Source organism: Phaenicophaeus curvirostris, chromosome 6, assembly GCF_032191515.1.
Source record: "Phaenicophaeus curvirostris isolate KB17595 chromosome 6, BPBGC_Pcur_1.0, whole genome shotgun sequence".
In the NCBI taxonomy this organism is placed as follows: domain Eukaryota; kingdom Metazoa; phylum Chordata; class Aves; order Cuculiformes; family Cuculidae; genus Phaenicophaeus; species Phaenicophaeus curvirostris.
In genome coordinates this window covers 39,517,793-39,536,418 of record NC_091397.1, presented here as the reverse complement: position 1 = coordinate 39,536,418, position 18,626 = coordinate 39,517,793, and the positions used below count along the sequence as shown (strand labels likewise).

Sequence of the window (18,626 nt, the reverse complement as noted above, 5' to 3'; positions counted from 1 at the left end):
GCTCGAGTGCCAGGTTTGTGAAACTGGATGCCCTGCAAGCAATTTCAAGAGTGACTCAAGCACTAAGGGTTTCAGTGATGTTCCTGCCTTCCTGGTATGGAAGGAAGGCTGGAAATAATTTATGCTGGAAATCGGGATGGAAGTCTGACAACCATTAGTCAGGGTGAACAGCTGAGAGGGGCACTGTCTGAGCCAAAAGAAAAGCAAAAGGAAGCAGCTGGATTTTTTAAGGGAGTGTTCATTTAAAAGTGTCTTAATAATTTTCATAATATATTAGCACCATATACAGAAGTTATTTGAGTTCTTTACAGTATGTAATTTAAAATGAGATTGTGTATCTTTAATACACTTACAGAGGGGAGAATCTATTTTGGCTTCACTGAACAATTATGGACTTCTCACAACTGAAAGTCTATATTAGATTAAATCCAGAAAATCTGGGTATTGAAATTTAAACCCATTCATTTACATTGATTCAATAATACAAACATGCCATCAGGTTTACCTTTCAAGGCATACCAATACCCTTCCCATTAAAGTTGTCCAAACTCATTTCTTATGGTACTGCTGAAATATTTCTGTCTTCCCCAGTTGAATAGCGTCTCTGAGACAATGCAGCCTCTTTTCCTGAAGTGTCTATGGAAATGTAGGGCAAAATACAGCATTATTTCAGCCCTTTGGATAATGAAGAAACCAGAGCTGAAGTTATGATTATACTGGCCACCGTATGAAGCAAGGAGGAACATTGATGGAGATCACACAGCTAGGGCTCACACAAGTGAGCAGGACAGGATTGGATAGGTGTGGTTTAGAAGAGAAGAAACTTCCTAAGGAAACTCAGTGGTGGAAGAAATGTGGCCAGTAACACAGGAGTGGCTGGCTTCAGGCCACAGAACTCCTCTCATGCCGTAGGGTTCCCGCAGGGACCATCTCCACTGGCCTGTGTGATGCCTTGTGGCTTTGGAGGAGAAACAGAGGACACACACCAACACCAGCCCCCTGCACAGCTGCTCTTATACAGCCAGGCTGGGCTCACATTCAGTCCCTGTCACAGCAACATCCTAAAAAATTGCGCTTGGAGGGTCTCATGTATAATACATATATTAGGGCCCAATTTCCATCTTATGCCACATCCCAAACAAGAGCCCCCTTTGGCTGTCTCCTCCAGTTTACTTGCTTATTTCTCCTGCTTGGATTTTGTCCTTGTCTCTAGCACTCATCCTTCAGGCTGTGTTTATTTAATCCCAGTCCTTTACCTTCCTTTTTTATCTCAAGAATACATTCACTACTACATAATCTGTCTCTGAGCCTAGAAATTAAGTCAATTCACTCCCACCCACCAGAAGAATCCATCTGTGATCTATGAGTCAACCTCTTCTCCTTCCTTCCCCCCTGGGCAGTATTTTAAAGCTGAGGTCCCCTGTATTTTTTATGTTCCTTTACAGCTTTCATAAAAGAGGCTTTCACTGGTTTGGGCAAGATTTGTCACCACACAGAACCATGTGGGGAAGCATCCAGCTGTAATCCTCTTTTCCATCAGCTTTCCCATCTCCATCCTTCCTCCTTTACCAGCTTCTCTCTGCCCCACACTCCTCCAGCTTCCAACATCCTTGTTCAGACATTTCTCTACCCTTCTCCCTAGGACTCTCCATGTTGCAGCCGTGTCCTAGATGTGTGTCCCTTTGGGAGCCCGTGCACCGTTCCTGCTGTCCGTTGGCCTGCTTCTGCTATCCCCCTACTTCCTGGGCATTTGCACTCTCTCACACATCCCCTGACACTGAGGTTCCTTCATGGGTCCTCAACTAAGCAAAATAAATCTTTTTCCTTCTGTTTTGAAGTTAAAAAACATGGTTATGCATGCCTCTGGGCACACCTTCCCAAATGGAGCCCTGTCTGTTACATTGGTCCCTTCCTGCTGTAGGCAGAAAGGAGCAAAGATGGGTCCCCACCTTTGGTTGGTGTTGGTGCTGCTTCTGTTATCTCTTCACACAAAGTTTGAGCAATATTGCAATTCAGGTCTGTGCACATTCCATTTTATTTTCTTCTTAAACAAGGCCTGTGCTTTCACACAGATGGTAAAAAGGCACCTTTGGACATCCCTCAGGCTGAAACATCTCACCATTTATGATTGGCCAAAAAGACGGGTCATCAAAGGGTCACCCAGCCACATATTTCCTAAACATATACTTAATCTGGCGGTACTTTGTAGTAAGTCCTTTTGTGTATTTGATTCTATGCAGGAGATTTTTTTTACTTCCAGATATGGAGGTAAAAATTACTTGAAAGACTTGAAAACCAACCAACCAAAAATCTCATCTTATGTTATAACCTGATGAGAAAAGGGTCTGCTTGGATGTGCATGGGTATTTACATTATATACTGTCCTATATACATGTAGCATCTCATAAGAGGCACTTGATCATGGAGTTGCAGCGTCCTGACATTACTTATAACCAAAGCAGTAACCAGCAGCAGTCAACATATTGCTAGGAACAGAAAAAGGTCTGTAGCAACACCTCCATGATTGTACCTGCCATTCCCTCATACAAGGTATGTTCTCATTAGCTCCAAAGTTACAAGCTGTTAAGCCTTATTATCTCCCAAAGCGTTTTATGGGAGCAGGGGGAGGAAATCTAAGCCAAGCCTATGCGAACGAGCAGAGGAGCTGGGCAGCAGCACAGGCTGAGTTACGCAGCTGAAGGCTCCATTTGCGATTGTAGTCACATCCTGCTCTGCGGGATGTGGGACGCAGCCCAGAACTGCTGAGTGGTTGCAGGAAGAGCTATACAGCCTGCTGGCAAGGCATTTCAGTCACGCCCAGAGAGCTGCAGATTCATAGAGTCACTAGGGCACCTCTCCCAAGGAGGAAAAAAACTGCTACAAACTTATGATTTCCACAAAAGCTTTGGTTTACAGTCAGCATGACTCCTCACACAGGGCAGAACTTTGCATTTTGCTTCAGAAAAGCAAACAAACAGAAGCCTCCTAAGAAGTTTTTCCCATCTAGAAACTCTGTGTCAAAGTGTGAAATCCAGAAAGTCAAAGGCTGCTAAATGCCTCTGTGGCTTTGCCTTGCTTCCGGCAGCTAAGGAAAAGCTTAGAACTTAAATAAGGGACATTTCCACCCAGTTTCTGAGCGCTTGAATTTAGAACTTTAAGTGCCCCCAGGGAACAGCAGCTGCTCCCCCAGGAGCTCTGCTTCCCATTGCATTTGGCGCCTGCTATGCTCTTTCCAGACACCAGTTTCAAACCCCAAAATCAACTCATTCTCTAACAGTGGCATCTAGAAAAACCTTGAAATCCCCTGGGCTGACACTTTTCAGTCCTTTTCCAGGAACACTGAATGCCAATTCCTACTAGGCTTCAAGAGTAACCAGCCTCAGTTTTGGCACCTTGTGTGATGAAGCTTCCCTGCTGCACCAGGAGTCACTCAACCTGTTGCTGGAATGACCTGGTTCTTGGAAGTCCATTTCCAGGACAGTTATTTAGTTATGTTTGCTCTTCAGAGGTTTTTAGCACCTCTCCAAAACACTCTTCCCACATTGCGACTCCTTTTTTTGGATCATTTGCAGCACAGTTTTTTGCAACAACACTGCAAAGCCAAGTGACCAATTTGTCAAATAAATATTCCTAACAAACCCACAGGGCAAAGCAGAGTCTTTGCCATGAAACAAACAGGTCAAAATGAATTGGAAAGGAGAATAATTTGGCTGTGGATATTTTAAAAGCCTTCACAACAGGGAGCAAACAGGAGAGGCCAAACAGCAGATTTTTCCCCCTCAGCCTCCACGAGTGAGGTGCTGCTTTAAGCTTTTATACCAGCAGGTACTAAAAGGTAGAAACTCAACTTGAAAACTCAACAGTGGTCTTCTGCCTCCTAAGGGGAGCCCAAAATGTGCAAGGTGTAGAGCCTGCATAAGGCCTTCTGCAAAACTCATTTTTTATGTGCTGCCTCCCATGGTGCTGTTTGGGCAATAGAGCTACAGAAAGCAGGGCTAGCCTAGCTTCTGCTATAAGCATTTTGAAATAAAATTGCTCCCACAGTTGCAGGAGGAATCCAGCCACCACTTCAAGCTTCTAAACCACCATAGCATGAAAAAATGCTTTTGGAACTCCAAAAGCCACCAGGCTCACAACCACCTCCGTATCTGCCAAGGATATCACACATAAAAAGCAAAGCAAGCTTTTTAAAACCATCAAGACAGTCAGGCACTGCTGATTTCCAGTACGAAGGAATGAGGAGCATACCTCACACTGATGCTCCAAGCAAGGCAGAACTCCACCAGCAGGTATCAAACTTATTATTCCTTCCATGATCCAACTTACTCCAAGGCATCTTTCTGTTCACCAAATAATGCCCTTTCTAGAGCTCCTCTGGGCTATAGATCAGCCTCGTTAACCTTCCCTACAGCTCACATGCAGACTGCAAGAATGGCTCAGCTCAATTCCCTCATTGGCAGCCCATGCTAATAGGCAACTAATCAGCCAAAGCAAGGGCCTTCTTGCAACTGCAAAAGCTGCTGCTTGCAGACCACCACCCACACAGGTGACTGCAGGTGCTTCTCCGGGCTTTGGTGCCTCCGTATTTATTTACACCTGCAGTAGATTAAATGGGATCTAGCCCTTTCAAGTTTTATTTATAGAGCTATAACATAATGTCAGCCTCCAAACATATTTATAGCAGGGAAACGCTATCAAACACTAGTTAGTAAAACAGAATGAGTCTGTTCTTGGGAATTTTACCACTGCTTACCTCATGTGATATTCATTTGATTAGGGCAACTCTATTGCACCCTTTCCTATATTTTGAAGGGATCCAGTGAGAGTTGCTTGGGGGATCTGGTGCTGCTCAAATTAAGGGTGGGGCAGCAAAATTATGACTCGTGGAAAACAACAAAGAAGCAGCAGCAAGGATCCAAAAGGGCTGTCAAGAACTGAAACAGGCTATCCAGGGAAGTGGTTGAGTCACCATCCCTAGAGGTATTTAAAAGACACGTAGATGTGGTACTTAGGGACGTGGTTTAGTGGTGGACTTGGTAGTGCTAGGTTTATGTGTGGACTTGATGATCTTAAAGGTCTTTTCTAACTTAAATGATTCTACAATTCCATAACTGTCTAGTCTTTCTGAGGGAGAAACCAAAACCAAAGCTCTCCTAAAGAACTGATGGGCAGAGTCAGTGCAACATGCACATCAGTCTTTGCAGTGATCATGTGAATATAGATTAGTCTATAGACACCTCACTGATATGTGACCTATTTCTCGCCAATGCAGAGCCCTGCTCATAACACTGACTCCTAGAAAATAGACCTGGGGCAACATCTCTTCCTTGATCATCCCTCCTTGCTCCAGTTGCAGGGCTGCTCACAGAGACAGAGGATAAGGACTGCTCCTGCAAGATCCCCAAGAGGAAGCAAAGCAAAGGGCTTTGGAGAAGTGGACCAGGTTCTGCAGAGAGACAAGTCAGTGTCTTCCCAGCTCCCCAGGGCCAGTGTGCAGGAAAAAAACAACACTGAATGCTGCACACCAAATAAAGAGCCAAAGCCAAGCTCCAGCAAGCCCTTCTGGTGCAAAATGCACCCTCCCATAAGCATAAGAAGAAAGGAAGGGGAGGAGAGGCACCCACATCCTCATAGGGCTGTAGAGGAGCATGGCTTTTCTGGGCTGAGCCACAGGCACTACTCAGGCCTCACTTCAGGTCATGCAGGGACTCAGCTTTTCTAAGTGCTGAACAGCATTTGCGACTTGGTATGGATTTCCATGGTGTCTCTTTTTTTTTTTTTGGAGACTCTCTTACTCTTATTTCCTCAGTTTACAAGAAGGCAAAGGGAAATAACCATCATTCCCCCATCATGCTCACAGCAAAGCCCTGCTTGGCTGCATTATAGCAAAGATCCTGTACAGTATTAAAAGTACACTTTATTTTTTGTACAAGTCTCATCCAAATTTCCAGGTATGGAAATATCCACTGTGTCCCCAGAAAAGGTTGCAGATTGCTCCACTGCCATGAGACACCCCACAATAGTCCAGGAGGGGCACAAAGCCAGAGCCACCAAAATCAAGTGCTGATGCTTTCTACATGTGGGGAGGAGAGCAGGAGGGAGAAGGGGAGACAGTCCTGCTCCACCAAGCAGTGAGAAAATAGAGCCTTTGACTGCTCTCTGGGGAGCGGAAGAGGCACCCTTAAGTTCACATCATCGTTCATGCTTAGTGTGGGAGTCATTGCGTTCGACCGTCACACCGTTGCCATTCCGTGTCACCTCCTTCTTGTTCCAGTCCTTTTCCAAGTAAAATTCAGCGAGCACAGGGCAGTGGTCTGAAGCCACCCCACCCCAGGACCAGTTATCGGGGATCCACGGGTTTGTAAGACCTTCTCGCACAACAGCCCAGTGGCCTGTATGAAAGAGAATCACAGATAAAAAGATAAGTAATATTGCCCAAATTTGACTCATGCTGCTAACCTAACTAAAAGTTACACAACCTCACCAAAAAGCAACTCTACCTGTGAAAACCTTTTTCAAGCTCCGACTGATCCAGATGTTATCCAGCGACTTGGACCCTTGTGGGTTCTTTGTGCTGATATTGGTGAAGGTGCTGGAAGGGACCAGGTGATGGAACTTCTCCTTCCTCAGGATGTCATGGTCACTGCTGTCTGGGGCCTGATTAAAATCTCCAAGGATGATCACATCTTTTTCTCCTAGAAAACAGAAAAAATATAAATTAATAAAATGACTTTGATTGTTTAAGTACAAGAAGGTGAGAGAATAAATGGGAGGAGAAAAAACACAAATACTGATTAGCAAAGCTGACTTTACTCTGAACTTCTGGAAGAAATGCTGTTTAAAGCCTTTTTCACTGGCTATATACTCATGGCCACTCTCTTGTTTAAAAACAGCCAGTACACATTTCATGCTTATTTTTAAATATCATCTTATTTATGGTGGTGTTCCTTACTTGCTATTTACTGTTAGCAACAAACTCAAAGACAGGCAGTTCTGGTCTTAGAGTGTTTTATAAATCTTCAGAGAAGAGAACTATGGAGTCTACAAGCTTTTTCCTTTCTGGGATTGAAGTGTGGGAGGAGATGGGGTTGCTCTACCACACCTAGGGCTCACGGATAAACCTCCTCGTTTTGTGCTGTTGCTGTACAAGCAACTAGCCAGGAGAGGGAGTGCAAGTTCAACAACAAAATCTATCCCACTTCTGTCTAGCACTACATGAAAGGTGAATTGGGAACCGGCAGGAGAGCTGTGAGATTGTGAATGTATGACTTACAAAACCAAAGACTTCAAAACATGCTGCTTGCTAAGATGCAGAGGGGTGATGAAAAGCTGATGGAACTTTGTGGTTTCTCTACACAAATCATACAGGAAATGACATGTTGTTTAAATATTATTCCATAATTTATTCCATGAAGTGTTCATGACAATGGCCTTCCTATATTTAAAGGAAACAAAAAACCCAAATCTGAACCTCAGCTATTTTAAGCTCCATCAGAACCCAAAAGAAAAATCAGTGCTTCTCTAATGGGACAGTAATGCTTGCTAGGAGCTGGCAGTTTTGCATGTGTCTCATTGCAAAAAGATTTCTTGCTTAGCAGGAGCAGGAAGCCTGAAATGCAGCTGCAACATCTCCGTTTTACAAGACTAATCCTTGTTAAATGGCCCAAGCAGCACTCAGCTCCTTCCATGCTTTTGGCTCAGCCGTATAAGTGGGGAAAGGCCATTACAGAAAGCTCTGGAGCACATCCTAGGGAGATGGTGTTTAAAGACGACAGAAAGGCAGAGATCTTAACAATAGTACCTCAATACCATACAAAATACATTCTGTTCTATCCTTATCTATTGTTAAAATACTCGCACTTCTAGCAAATCATCAAGCCTATTTCCCTTATGTGAAAAACCTATGAAATAAGCATACTTAAAACTGAAAATTTTAACTGACTGCTCTGTTCTGGATGGCTTAGAAAAAGCAGGAGTTAAAGGACCCAGCACCTAGACCTGTGCTCAGAAGGAGGTAAGAAGTCGGCCTGCTGTGTGCACAATGAGTGCGCTAAGCAGGAAAAGCAGACAACACCAATTTTCTAGATAACCATCAACTTCATTTCCCCTTGTCCTGGCTCGCTCTCCTGCAACAGCAATGCCATACACAGCCGCTTCATGTCTCGTCCACCCGCTGTAGCCCTCAAGAGGCATCAAGCAGGGAAAGCAGCAAACCTGCTTGGATCCTTTTGTGTGTATGACTGCACCTAATTAGTCACCCCTGGGGTCCCTCAGACAAGGCAGGGAGCAGAGCTGCCACATAGCAGCTGTAGGTCTCAGGGGTCTCACAGATCAGCCCCAGTGGCTCTTGGCCAAACTCAGCAAAAGTTCTAGAAGAATTCATGCCCTTGCCCATAATGAGGGATGACAACTGATTGGAAATGGTAGTCACAATGTCCACATTTACAATCAGAGAGCAGAAAAATGAAAATTGAGACAATGCTACTGGTGCTGTGACATGACTTTCCTCTTTTGGAGGAAATGACAGTTTGAGACTGGCAGGGCTTGTTCCTCCTCAAGACTGAGCAGCAGAGGCTGCCTGAGCCACAGGCTCCTCAGCTGATGCAATTTGGTCCTCCTTTTCCTCCTGCAGAAAACAGTAGCAGGGGCTGCTTTACCAACCCATCTTCTGCTGCAAAACTCCCTCCTATAGACTACACAAGGACTCAGAGCCTCCATCTGGTGGGATGTGGCAGCATCTGGCCCCACAGGAGACAGGTGCGTGTCCCATTACCTCTCAGGTGTGCTCCCACACATATTTAGACCCATCGGGCTCAAAGTAACACTGTCCTTGTTAATGGAGGACTCTGCAGATGTGGAAAAGGTCCAGTCTGTTTGCAAATGCATCTGCAAATTCACTGAAGCACCAGCAACTTTTAGCAGTGTCTGCAGGTGGCTCTTGGCCAGGAAAGCAAAGTGCTGCCTTAAATCAGCTCTGTGCCGCAGCAGCTAAGAACAAGCATGCCCATGCAATCAGCTGAGGGACTTTCAGTGCCTGAAGAAGCCTGCAGTGTTGAAATCTGCTTTCCTGCAGGAACCAGGAAACCCTCCTTTTCAGTCCCTGTGGCAGTCCATAGAGACACACCTGTAGGATACTCTCCTTGACCTTCCCATGCCCCAGATGAGTCCCTTCACAAATCAGACAGACCCTTAAGTCCCCAGATCCTTCCTGGAGAAAGTGAGAAGCAGATGATGAGAAGGACGTGATGGTATATTGACTGTTATGAGACTTTCTACGACCTCTGAGAGGTCTTCTAAGCCTAGTTCCAAGGCATGGGTAACCCATGTAATATGGTCAAGCTGCATGGGAGAAGATGACTAAGCTAACACCCAGATCCCTGGGTCCAAGCACTACCAGTACATCTAGAACAGCATCTCTGTGCTGCCCACGGCCACCACACACTGAAGACAAACTGGTGGAATTCTTGAGAAAAGGCAGAAGTTCTGCTGCAAAGAGTTAGCTATGAGCAGCCAACAGCCACCACATCACTCCAGTACTGCTGAAGGGAAAGAAAGAGCAGGAAAAAGGAACCAGAACCTACTGGTCTGATGGGAGAAATATAGGCGGACATTAGTGCTCTGCATTACAGGAGACTGTGGATATTAAACAAATTTCCTCAGGTGCTCACGCGCCTCTTAAGAATGAAAGACAGTGGAGTAGGCATGTGTTAGCAAAATGGGAGCAGAAACTCCCATTTACTGCAGTACCCACTGAAAATTGGTCTTTATTACCCATATTTTATGGATTGCTTTGGAAGAAATTGAAGGATAGCGGTAATTTCAAGCACGACATTGATTTTGGCAGGGTAATTCAACACTTCAAAGAAACATGAGCGCTCAACCATTTATTTAGGAGAGAAGACTGGCATCCCACAGGTTTGGAGGAATCTGAATGTCTTGTTTTGTGAAAGACTAAGTCAAGAACAAGCACGCTCCAATAATGTGCTTACCATATGAAAATAAAAACATGAAATAAGTAGAAGCCCTGATGCCAGAAGTCTTAATTTAGATGCAGTGCAAATGCAACTCTCTTGATTTCGGAAGAGCTATGCATTTACTCATGTCTCTGTTCAGCCTTTGGGGATTAAACAAATGACCCTTTTGTTTACTTCCATCCTTTCCAATTTCAAGGTATGTGGACAAATACTTAAATCAGTAGCATTTAAAAATAGCTCTGACTGACTTCTTGCAGCTCAGAAGGAAAAACAATAGAACATGCATAAAAACTGCAAATACCTCTTGTGTTACATAAGAGGGATATTAACTTCCAAGTGACCAGCCTTGCTAAACTGAACAAAGCTGAAAATCATCACGCTTATAACCTTGTAACCCTGCTGCATCTTTGTGAAGCAGTAAATGAAGGGCTAGATTTTTCTGTTGCTATAACAAGATCAGCAACATTTAGAATCTGAAATGTGCTGTTCTGCTTCATAGGAAGTTGAATTTAATTTGCAACCTTCAAAGTAATAAGCAAATTCTCAGAAATTAGGTAAAGAAATTCAGCTGGATATTAAATTGCGCAAGTTCAAGTCTAAATTCTGGTTTCCTCATGCTGGTGTAAAACTAGAGCAACATATTTGAAAACAAAACAATTATCCTGCATGTTACACCCAGGTACCAAAACAGGATTTGGTGGCTGGTCTCTTTTCTTGTTAGCTCCATCTCCCGTTTTACACTGCTTCCAATTATACCAAAGTAAATATATAGGATCTATTTATTTGGGAAATAAAAGCCATTAAGCTTTGTTCTGATATCATATAGGTATCATTTCAACAAAGCACTTAAAATAGTCTTAACCCTAGTGTCTTTTCTGTTTTTTGTTTTTTTTTTTTTTGGCTGAACTTGCTCTTACACTAGCAAAAACTCAGAAGAACTTCATTTGAAAAAATGGTGTCAAAGCTAGTAGGATCCTCATGAATTAGAAGGACTATAAGGCACTGAGCAAGGGAAAAGCACACCTGCCATGCTATGGATCAATTCAAATACCAGTAACGACAATATGAAGCTGATAAGGATGTTTGTGAAACCTGCACTGAGACAAAATTATTTTTTTTTAAACTCCTTTTGATTAGATCACATGATCAGTGTACATGTGATTCCTGGCAGGAAAAAAACACCATACCTTTCAGAGTTTCCTGCAAAGTCTGTGCAAAGGCTGCCAGTTTGTGGCTGTCGTGGTTCTTCCCGGTATTCTCTCCTGCTGAGGGTGACAGGGCCAGATGAAGGTTAACCAGCGTTAGATCATTCATCCCAACCTGGGGGAGGAAGGAGAAATCAGTGTCATGCAGACAGGGAACAGAAGGTCACAAAGCAAAGCCATGTGCCTGTTCAGAGCACTTTCGGGAGTAAATTTGGGTGACTAGGACTCCCCTATGTGTGCGGTGTGTTTTGGTTGGTCTTGGTTTTGGGAGGAAGAGGAAGAAGGTGTTTTGCAGCTGTTTGCAATAACCTAGTACCCTCTCAGTTCTGGGGAAACTGATTTGAATAAGCAAACAGCTTCTTTCCACCAGGACTGCATAAAGAAGCTGGCTGCTTATGAAAATCAGTTTACGCAAAACCAGTTGTTAATAAGCTACAAATAATGTTGTGGTCATTACAGGGGCTAATTACAACTCTTTTGTGATTAGCTCTGGACTATCAGAGCCTAATCAAGAAACTTAATGTACCTTGAAAGGGGCTGTTGGCTGCCTGCAATCTTCTGCTTACCTTGTGGAACTTACTGTGTCATGTGGCATGAGTAATCCTTGCTCCTAATATATACCTGTTTACACCATTAATTAATTAATATTAATTACAGATAATAATTTATGTATCTATGCTTATTTTCATAATGGTTCTCTCAAAGCATTACCAGAGATGTCAAGTTCCCCAAACTGGACCCCTCCATCACAGCCTGTGCGCAGAAGGGGGCTGTACGCTTACTCAAGCGTATGTACAAGAACAGTTTCCAAAATGCCTGATGTTCTTTTAGATGGGTTCAGCCTAGTGAAAAAGCTTTAAATGGAAACTTTGCAGTATGCCAGCAACATGTGAGAGATCAGCCCTAGTCTCTCAGGAGCACTGTGCCTTCTATACTTATATATATCCATTTGGACTATTCCTCTCCTCTCAAAGTCTGTGGTACTGACAAGAATTACAGTCCTGTGGCTGGCTGCGCCTTGTTCTTGCCATGTTAATTTGGTAAAAGCAGAACAAGGTGACAAAACCCAGATCCACCGACCCTCATGCTCAAATGCAGCCTTGCAGCAGGGTTTGCACCCACAGAAGCGAAGGAAAAGACTGATTCTGGAGACCTGCCATACCCACAAGAGCCCTATATGGGTATGTCTCATGCCTTTGACCTATAATCAAGCCATAAGACAGTGTTGAAATGATGGGATGGGTTAGAGCCTCATGCAAATTTTTATCTGTTAGAAGACTGTATGTCTTTCCAGCTTCTTACCCCATTTTTTTTAATGAAAGCTCAATCCTGCAAGGGTCAGTTGGCACAACAGCACTTACCTTGAAATGTGCAAGATATGGGTGAGGATATGAGTGCCTCCCATTGCCATTAGTCTGTGCACACTCCTGAGATGAAGCATCTTTCAGTTCAATGCCAGCTGTTGTATCCCAGAGGAAGCCAGAATATTCAACTCCCTGGAATTTAAAACAAACAAACAAACAAACAACAAGAAAAGAAAAGCTAGTAGTAAGAAGGTAAAACCAAAACATTCTGCCCAAATCCAGCCCCCAAGGTGAAACTTTAGCCCGCAAGTTTCAGTACCACTGTTGGTATTGGCAGTGGTGTATATCACTCCCAAAATAGGCAGGGGCAGTAAAAGATGATGCAGGTTTATATCTGGGCTTGGTGCCTGCTGAGGGCAGGAAGCCCAACTTGCTGTGCACAAGCGTAAATGAGAAGCAGCATCTTAGGCTATCAGTAGAGACAAAAAAAGAGGTAGAAATACTTCTTTATCTCACCCTGGCCAAAAGGCACACCAGATATGGGAGGAATATGCCATAGGCAGACCCAATGAAAACTGAGCATGCTGAGCAACACATATCGCTCTGCTACTCACAGTCCCTTGCACCTGTATACTGGCTATTGGACACCCATGAACTTCAGCACTGCTCAGACCAGCCAAGGATTTAACACACTGTTTTATCTTATACAGGTGGAGTGTATTCAAGACCACTGCAGGGGTGAAAGATAAAGATGCCACCTCTCACATACGTGTTTGAGCTGATACAGTCTTTGTTTCCTTCTAGTCTAGGCAAGGCATCAGATTCTTCTGAACGTCATCAATAACAATGTAGATTATTACCCATAGGCAAATAAGGACTGTTTGTCTAATCCTGAGCTCAATGCCTCTTGGTCTCACTGGGCAACTGCTAGGGCTGCGGCAGACGATACTGCACACAGTTGTTCCTTCTCCCCACGCCATATGCCATCTCAAAGATTTCTGTCACCCACAAACTAAAAATATCCAGGATCCTTAAGTCTCTTGGCGTGAAACCCAGTCTAGACCTCTCAGCCCCGTCAGTCTTCTCTGTCTCTTTTCCAGCTCAAACATTTTGCACTCAGCTCTCTGCTCCTTTCAGCTCTGGTTCTATTATCCTGCATGGTTTTTTTTTATTACTTCAGAATGTGGAATCGGCATTTTCAGGAAAGCTGCCTGCCCCGGTTGCACCAGCAGCAGTATCTAATTCAAAGCCTGTCAGCTTCTCCTTCCATCAGCCAGACACTATCTTCCCTGGTATCATTTAATATGGTTTCTCTTTGTGAATCCTAGTTAAATCCATCTCAGGAAGAGTTTTTTTCCATTTGAGCTGCAATACCTTAGTGTCTGCTCTGCTAAGTTCCTGTGAGCCTAGAAAGAAAGCATTAAGGTTGGCTAAAATACTTCAGTAGCTCCTTTAGATAACTCACCTTTAAAATACTGACAAAATTATTCTACCAGTCAGAAGTCTAGGGTCTGAAAACTACTATTGGAAAAGATGTGGAAGAATAAAACTGATGTCAGCAGCTGTTCACTATTCCCTGGTTCCAGATTTCACATCAACATGGTGACCAAAAGTCATTGCTTGGTTGAAGGCCAAATGCTCAGGACAAGTGGAAGCACAAGACTGAGATACCATCCACCATTTTGCATTATTTAGTCCTATACAGTGTATAGAGATCAGCTTGTGCCAAGGATTCTACATGCTCAGGGTTACACTGCCTTAGTGCACTGTATTGCACTTCTGTACACAATCTTCAAACCTGATGGACTCATTAACTAACCTGAGCCCATTAACTAAGCCAAGGGGCAGAGAAGACTTCTTGGCTAACTGGAGGGTTCTCCAGCACAGCCAGATTTCTGTTAAAGCAGCTAATAGGAAGAGTCAGTAGATACCCCTTCTATTCTTAGCTTGGGCTCAGACTTTTCCCACAATTTTGGGAACCATTCATCCTTACATTCTTACCAGTAAAACAAGGTAGATGATGATTTTTAATTACTCAGTTCACAGTCAAAACTTTCATTGTTGTCTTTGGAAATGCAGCTCAGGAAAAAAATAGACTAAAGGGTCTGGATTTAACATAGATACTCCGAGACAATTACTAATAATTCGTGGAAAAGAAACAAACAGCAGAGGGAACATCTTCAATAACTTTGCACAACTTTTTATATTCAGTGTTTTAATCATCTGGCCTAACAACAGATCCTAAAGGAGAACTCCAGCCAGGAATAAAAATGTCCTGAAGGGGATTTGCACTCTGCATTGGAATGAAGTGTGAATTGTGGTAAACCTTGGACCCTCTGAGTCTTTCTAGTGGTAGCTAGAGTCCAATCCTTGTGCTGCTCAGGTGGTAGGGTTTGGTGTGTTTGGTTGGGTTTTTTTTTCTCTCCTGTTCGTTGCCATCCTTGGGTTTTACTCAGAAGGGCAGCAAAAGCTGCTGCAGCTCCCAAAACATCAGAGTCCAACAACAGCCTCGGATGTGAACAGAGATAGAACTTGATTTCGAAAAGCCAGATTAAGAAAATGTGGATTCTAAGCAGCATGATTACAGGATACAACTGCAGCCATGTCTTTAATAACGACAGTGCTTAGAATAGATGAAGACAGCACAATGCACTGCTAAGCATCATTCATAACATGACAAATCTCAGTACCTGCTTCCACCACACAACCACATCCATGCTGCAATAATTGCCTTACGAGAATGATCTCGTTCAGCGACAAGAGTCTCGAGCCTGAGGAGGACTGCTCTGAACTCTCACTAGCACCCTTAAAGGGAAAAAAGAGAGTTTTTCCTCAGGATAGACTGCTTTTGGACGCTGTTAGTGGTGTCCAGTTCAATGCAGCTATGCCTTGAATATTGTCAAGGGTAGCAGGTGTAGCTGTCATCACCTTATAAATTAGTACCTTGCTACAGTACATACATTACCACAGCAGAAGATGCTGCAGGGAAAAGCACAGTGCAGCAGTGCTGATTTCAAAGGGAATCCACAATGTATATTAAATATCCATGCAGAGCACTCTGGAGAACATGAGAGATAACCTTCTCTTCCAGATGAGGATGGCAGCCTGCCTGGGGCCCCTCTGTGGGATCCTCACTTGCAAACTAGGAAAATGGGGAGCTCTTGCAAATGCCGGCCAATGCTCTGCTAGGGAACAAGAGCAGCTGACTAGTATAAAAAAAATTCAGAAGTATTGCAGTCTGCCAGGGGCAAAATCAAAGACTCTTTCCTTGCCTTAATGTGTAGCCTTACTTCTATGTATTTCTATACTGCTTTTATCCACTACACCTCCTCCAAACACACACACTCCTTACAAGTGTGCCACAGGCTGAGGAAAACAATTCTTCCAAAAAATCAGTTGCACAGTGAACTTGAAAGCTATAGGAACAAACAGCTAAAAACTCAAGAGAAGTAAACCTTGCCAAAAAAGATTTGCAAACTGTTTTGCCTTAAACTTTCAAAATATGTCCTTGGTTGCAGGGGGAGGAAAGCAGAGCCGAAGTTCAGACTTGGGGATTAATGTACCTTGTGTAGTTGGCCTGAGGGTTTTTCGGAAACAACACCCTTCCAACATCCTCTAGGGCCCTTCCACTTGCGGATGTTTGGCAGCGTTGGCTGGTTCAGCTCCATACAAAACTAGAGAGAGAGGAAAAGGAAAAAAAAAACACATCAGCTTTGTAGTGTTTTTAAAAAACTGCAAAGTAAAGCAGGTAGGGAGGCATTGGTAAGAGACTCTGTGAAGCACAGACTGTGCTCTCTGCCCTCCCTGAAGGCTCGCAAAGGAGGTGGTCTAGGCCATATTCCAGGTTGAGTCACCCCCAACTGGACATTTCTTGGAGATAAATAAAAATTAAAATAGTTCAGTGCAAATGCTGCAAATAGAATGTTTTTCAGACTCTTTATTTTAACTCCAAAGCTACTTTTTTGATTGGAAAGTGGCTTCTTCCGTGCTGCTTCCAAAGATGCTGACTGCACCATACCCCATACCCGGCGGACCTCCACATGCTCCCAAGGGGCAGGAAGCCCCTGTAGCGTGGCTGGCTCTGCTCCAGCACCAAGGCTGCTGGCAGAACACAAGAGGACGGATATAAGCCACCTCAGTAGCTGGTCTTCTGGGGTTAAGGCTCCTCTGACTTTATGCCAGGGACACGTGCTTGAAACGCTCCATGCATGAAGGGATCGGCTGCAGACTTGCAGGCACAGCAGATCCTTCTGATGTTCCGCAGAGGCATTAAGTCTTCCCAAACACTTCTGTAAAGCCACAGCACTCAGACACCTTTACATGTTCAAGCACAGGGTTAGAGCTATAAAGGCTGCCCTATAATGCCCAACAGATCAAGGATGCTGGAGCTGCGGACACACTGGAAAGCCTCCAAGTCCACCTTGGTAACATCTTGAGATTTAAATAAAATATAATAGTAATAATAACAACAATAATATAATAACACAATAATAAAATAATAATACCACCCAAACTATGCTCTGGAAAGTCTGGAACCTGAAACCCCTTGATGGGGACAATACGGAATAGTTTCTGCAAGGAGTTTCAAACTAAAGCTTAATCGGAGGAGCTACAGCCCTTTGCGAAGCTGCTGTCAGGTAAAGGCAGACTCAGGCTGGAGGCTGGCAGAGAGAGGAGGCAGCCAAATGCCCTGCCACACAGAAGGGCTTGCATTCAGAGGCTCTGGCCGGGGGAAAGGGGCTGGTAGACAGTAATCACTGCAAAAGAGCAATGGAGACTTTCCAATGTGCATCGTTTTGTTACGCTTGACACTGGAGAAACTGCCTTGAAATGCAGAGGCATTCACAGTGAAGAGTACCCTCAGACAAAATCTTGTATCCAGAATGTCCCTCCAAATCAAGCAGCAATTCAATGAAGAAGGATTTTTAAGGTAAACAATAGCCTCCTGCACACAGTGACTCCTTACAGTGGGACATGCCAAACACAGTTTGAAAAGCTACAGTGATAAACTGCACAAATGTAAGTGTTTTCTACATGAGTATCAGCAAAATGATGGGACAGCTATTCTCACATTTATTTTATCTATAGATTCAAAGATAAAAATCAAACCTGCAACTTCAGCATCCTGGAGGCTGAGGCTGCAAGCACTGACTTCTCAGATACACACTACCCAGCAACCCTCTTTTGCCTCACAAGGCTGAGAGTCATTTTGGTTGCACAACTGAAGTGAAAATGCTTGGCATGCTTTTTAAAGCAATTTGCTGAAATGCAGAGGTTGGCTGGGGCTTCTTATTCAAGATGCCGCATTAACATACCACATTAGTGTCCATTATATACCTTCGGGCAGTGCTAGGGCTAGGCTGATTTATTAAACAAGGAGGCACACAGGGTGTTTGCACAGCCTGGGAACGGAGCTCTGCTCTGAATTGATTGCCAGGTGCTATCCTCATAAACACAATAAATCATGGCACCAAGAATTATTCATTCCTGATGTCATTCTGATGACTTTAAACAGCATGAATTAAGTTATAATAATAACTCAAGTCAGAAAAAAAAAAAAAGTTGAAATTAGGAGTTCAACTGTAACCCTACAAAAGAGTTAACTTATCTCTGGATTGCAGCTGCCTAGAAAGTCCAGCCAGAACAAAATACATGACAGGGCTGAATAAATTCTACAGAAACCACTGCTTTTTTAAAAAGACCATCTACAGTTGACTAGCTTGAATATTTTGTTTCCTCCAAATTGTTTATTTTTTAAGACCCTGATTTAGCTTTGCTCAAAAAAAAAGATGACAAATAAGATTACACAGTTTGTTCAGAAAAAAAGCCATCAGCCTGTTCTGGGTATGGTTGTGGCAACAGAGAACTTGGCCTACATCAGCTGACTTTAATCTGTGTCCATTTTCCAGGGCTTACAGGCACACAGACTTTGGAGCTGTGACAGCATATTTGTTTAGGTCATGGGTTTTTTTTTGCTGAAGTGAGAAGGGCATTTCTCAAATCACGTTGTTCTGCCCAGAAACCCCAACGTCAAACATCACACTTTTCCTTGCACAGTAAAAATACATACGTAAACTCCTAGCCACATTGGGAATGAATAAAATGCCTTTCCTCCTTTGAAAAATTAAGTTAGGGTTATGCCA

The 18,626-nt window shown here is 43.6% G+C and overlaps 1 protein-coding gene across 2 annotated transcripts in view; it reads right to left on the bottom strand.

Moving 5' to 3' along the window:
* Window positions 1–5,897: 5,897 nt before the first annotated feature.
* The window catches only part of EEPD1 (endonuclease/exonuclease/phosphatase family domain containing 1), a 69,131-nt gene continuing 56,402 nt past the window's right edge, over window positions 5,898–18,626 (bottom strand). Inside the window, exons 3-8 of one of the 2 annotated variants that reach the window (XM_069859844.1) lie at window positions 16,047–16,157; window positions 12,541–12,675; window positions 11,162–11,294; window positions 10,998–11,066; window positions 6,501–6,695; window positions 5,898–6,392 (exon numbers count right to left, since the gene is read on the bottom strand). In XM_069859844.1, coding sequence (XP_069715945.1) covers window positions 6,193–6,392; window positions 6,501–6,695; window positions 10,998–11,066; window positions 11,162–11,294; window positions 12,541–12,675; window positions 16,047–16,157 — 843 coding nt within the window. In that variant the 3' untranslated portion in view covers window positions 5,898–6,192. The remainder of the gene's footprint in view (window positions 6,393–6,500; window positions 6,696–10,997; window positions 11,067–11,161; window positions 11,295–12,540; window positions 12,676–16,046; window positions 16,158–18,626) is intronic. The other variant, XM_069859845.1, reaches the window with a different exon arrangement.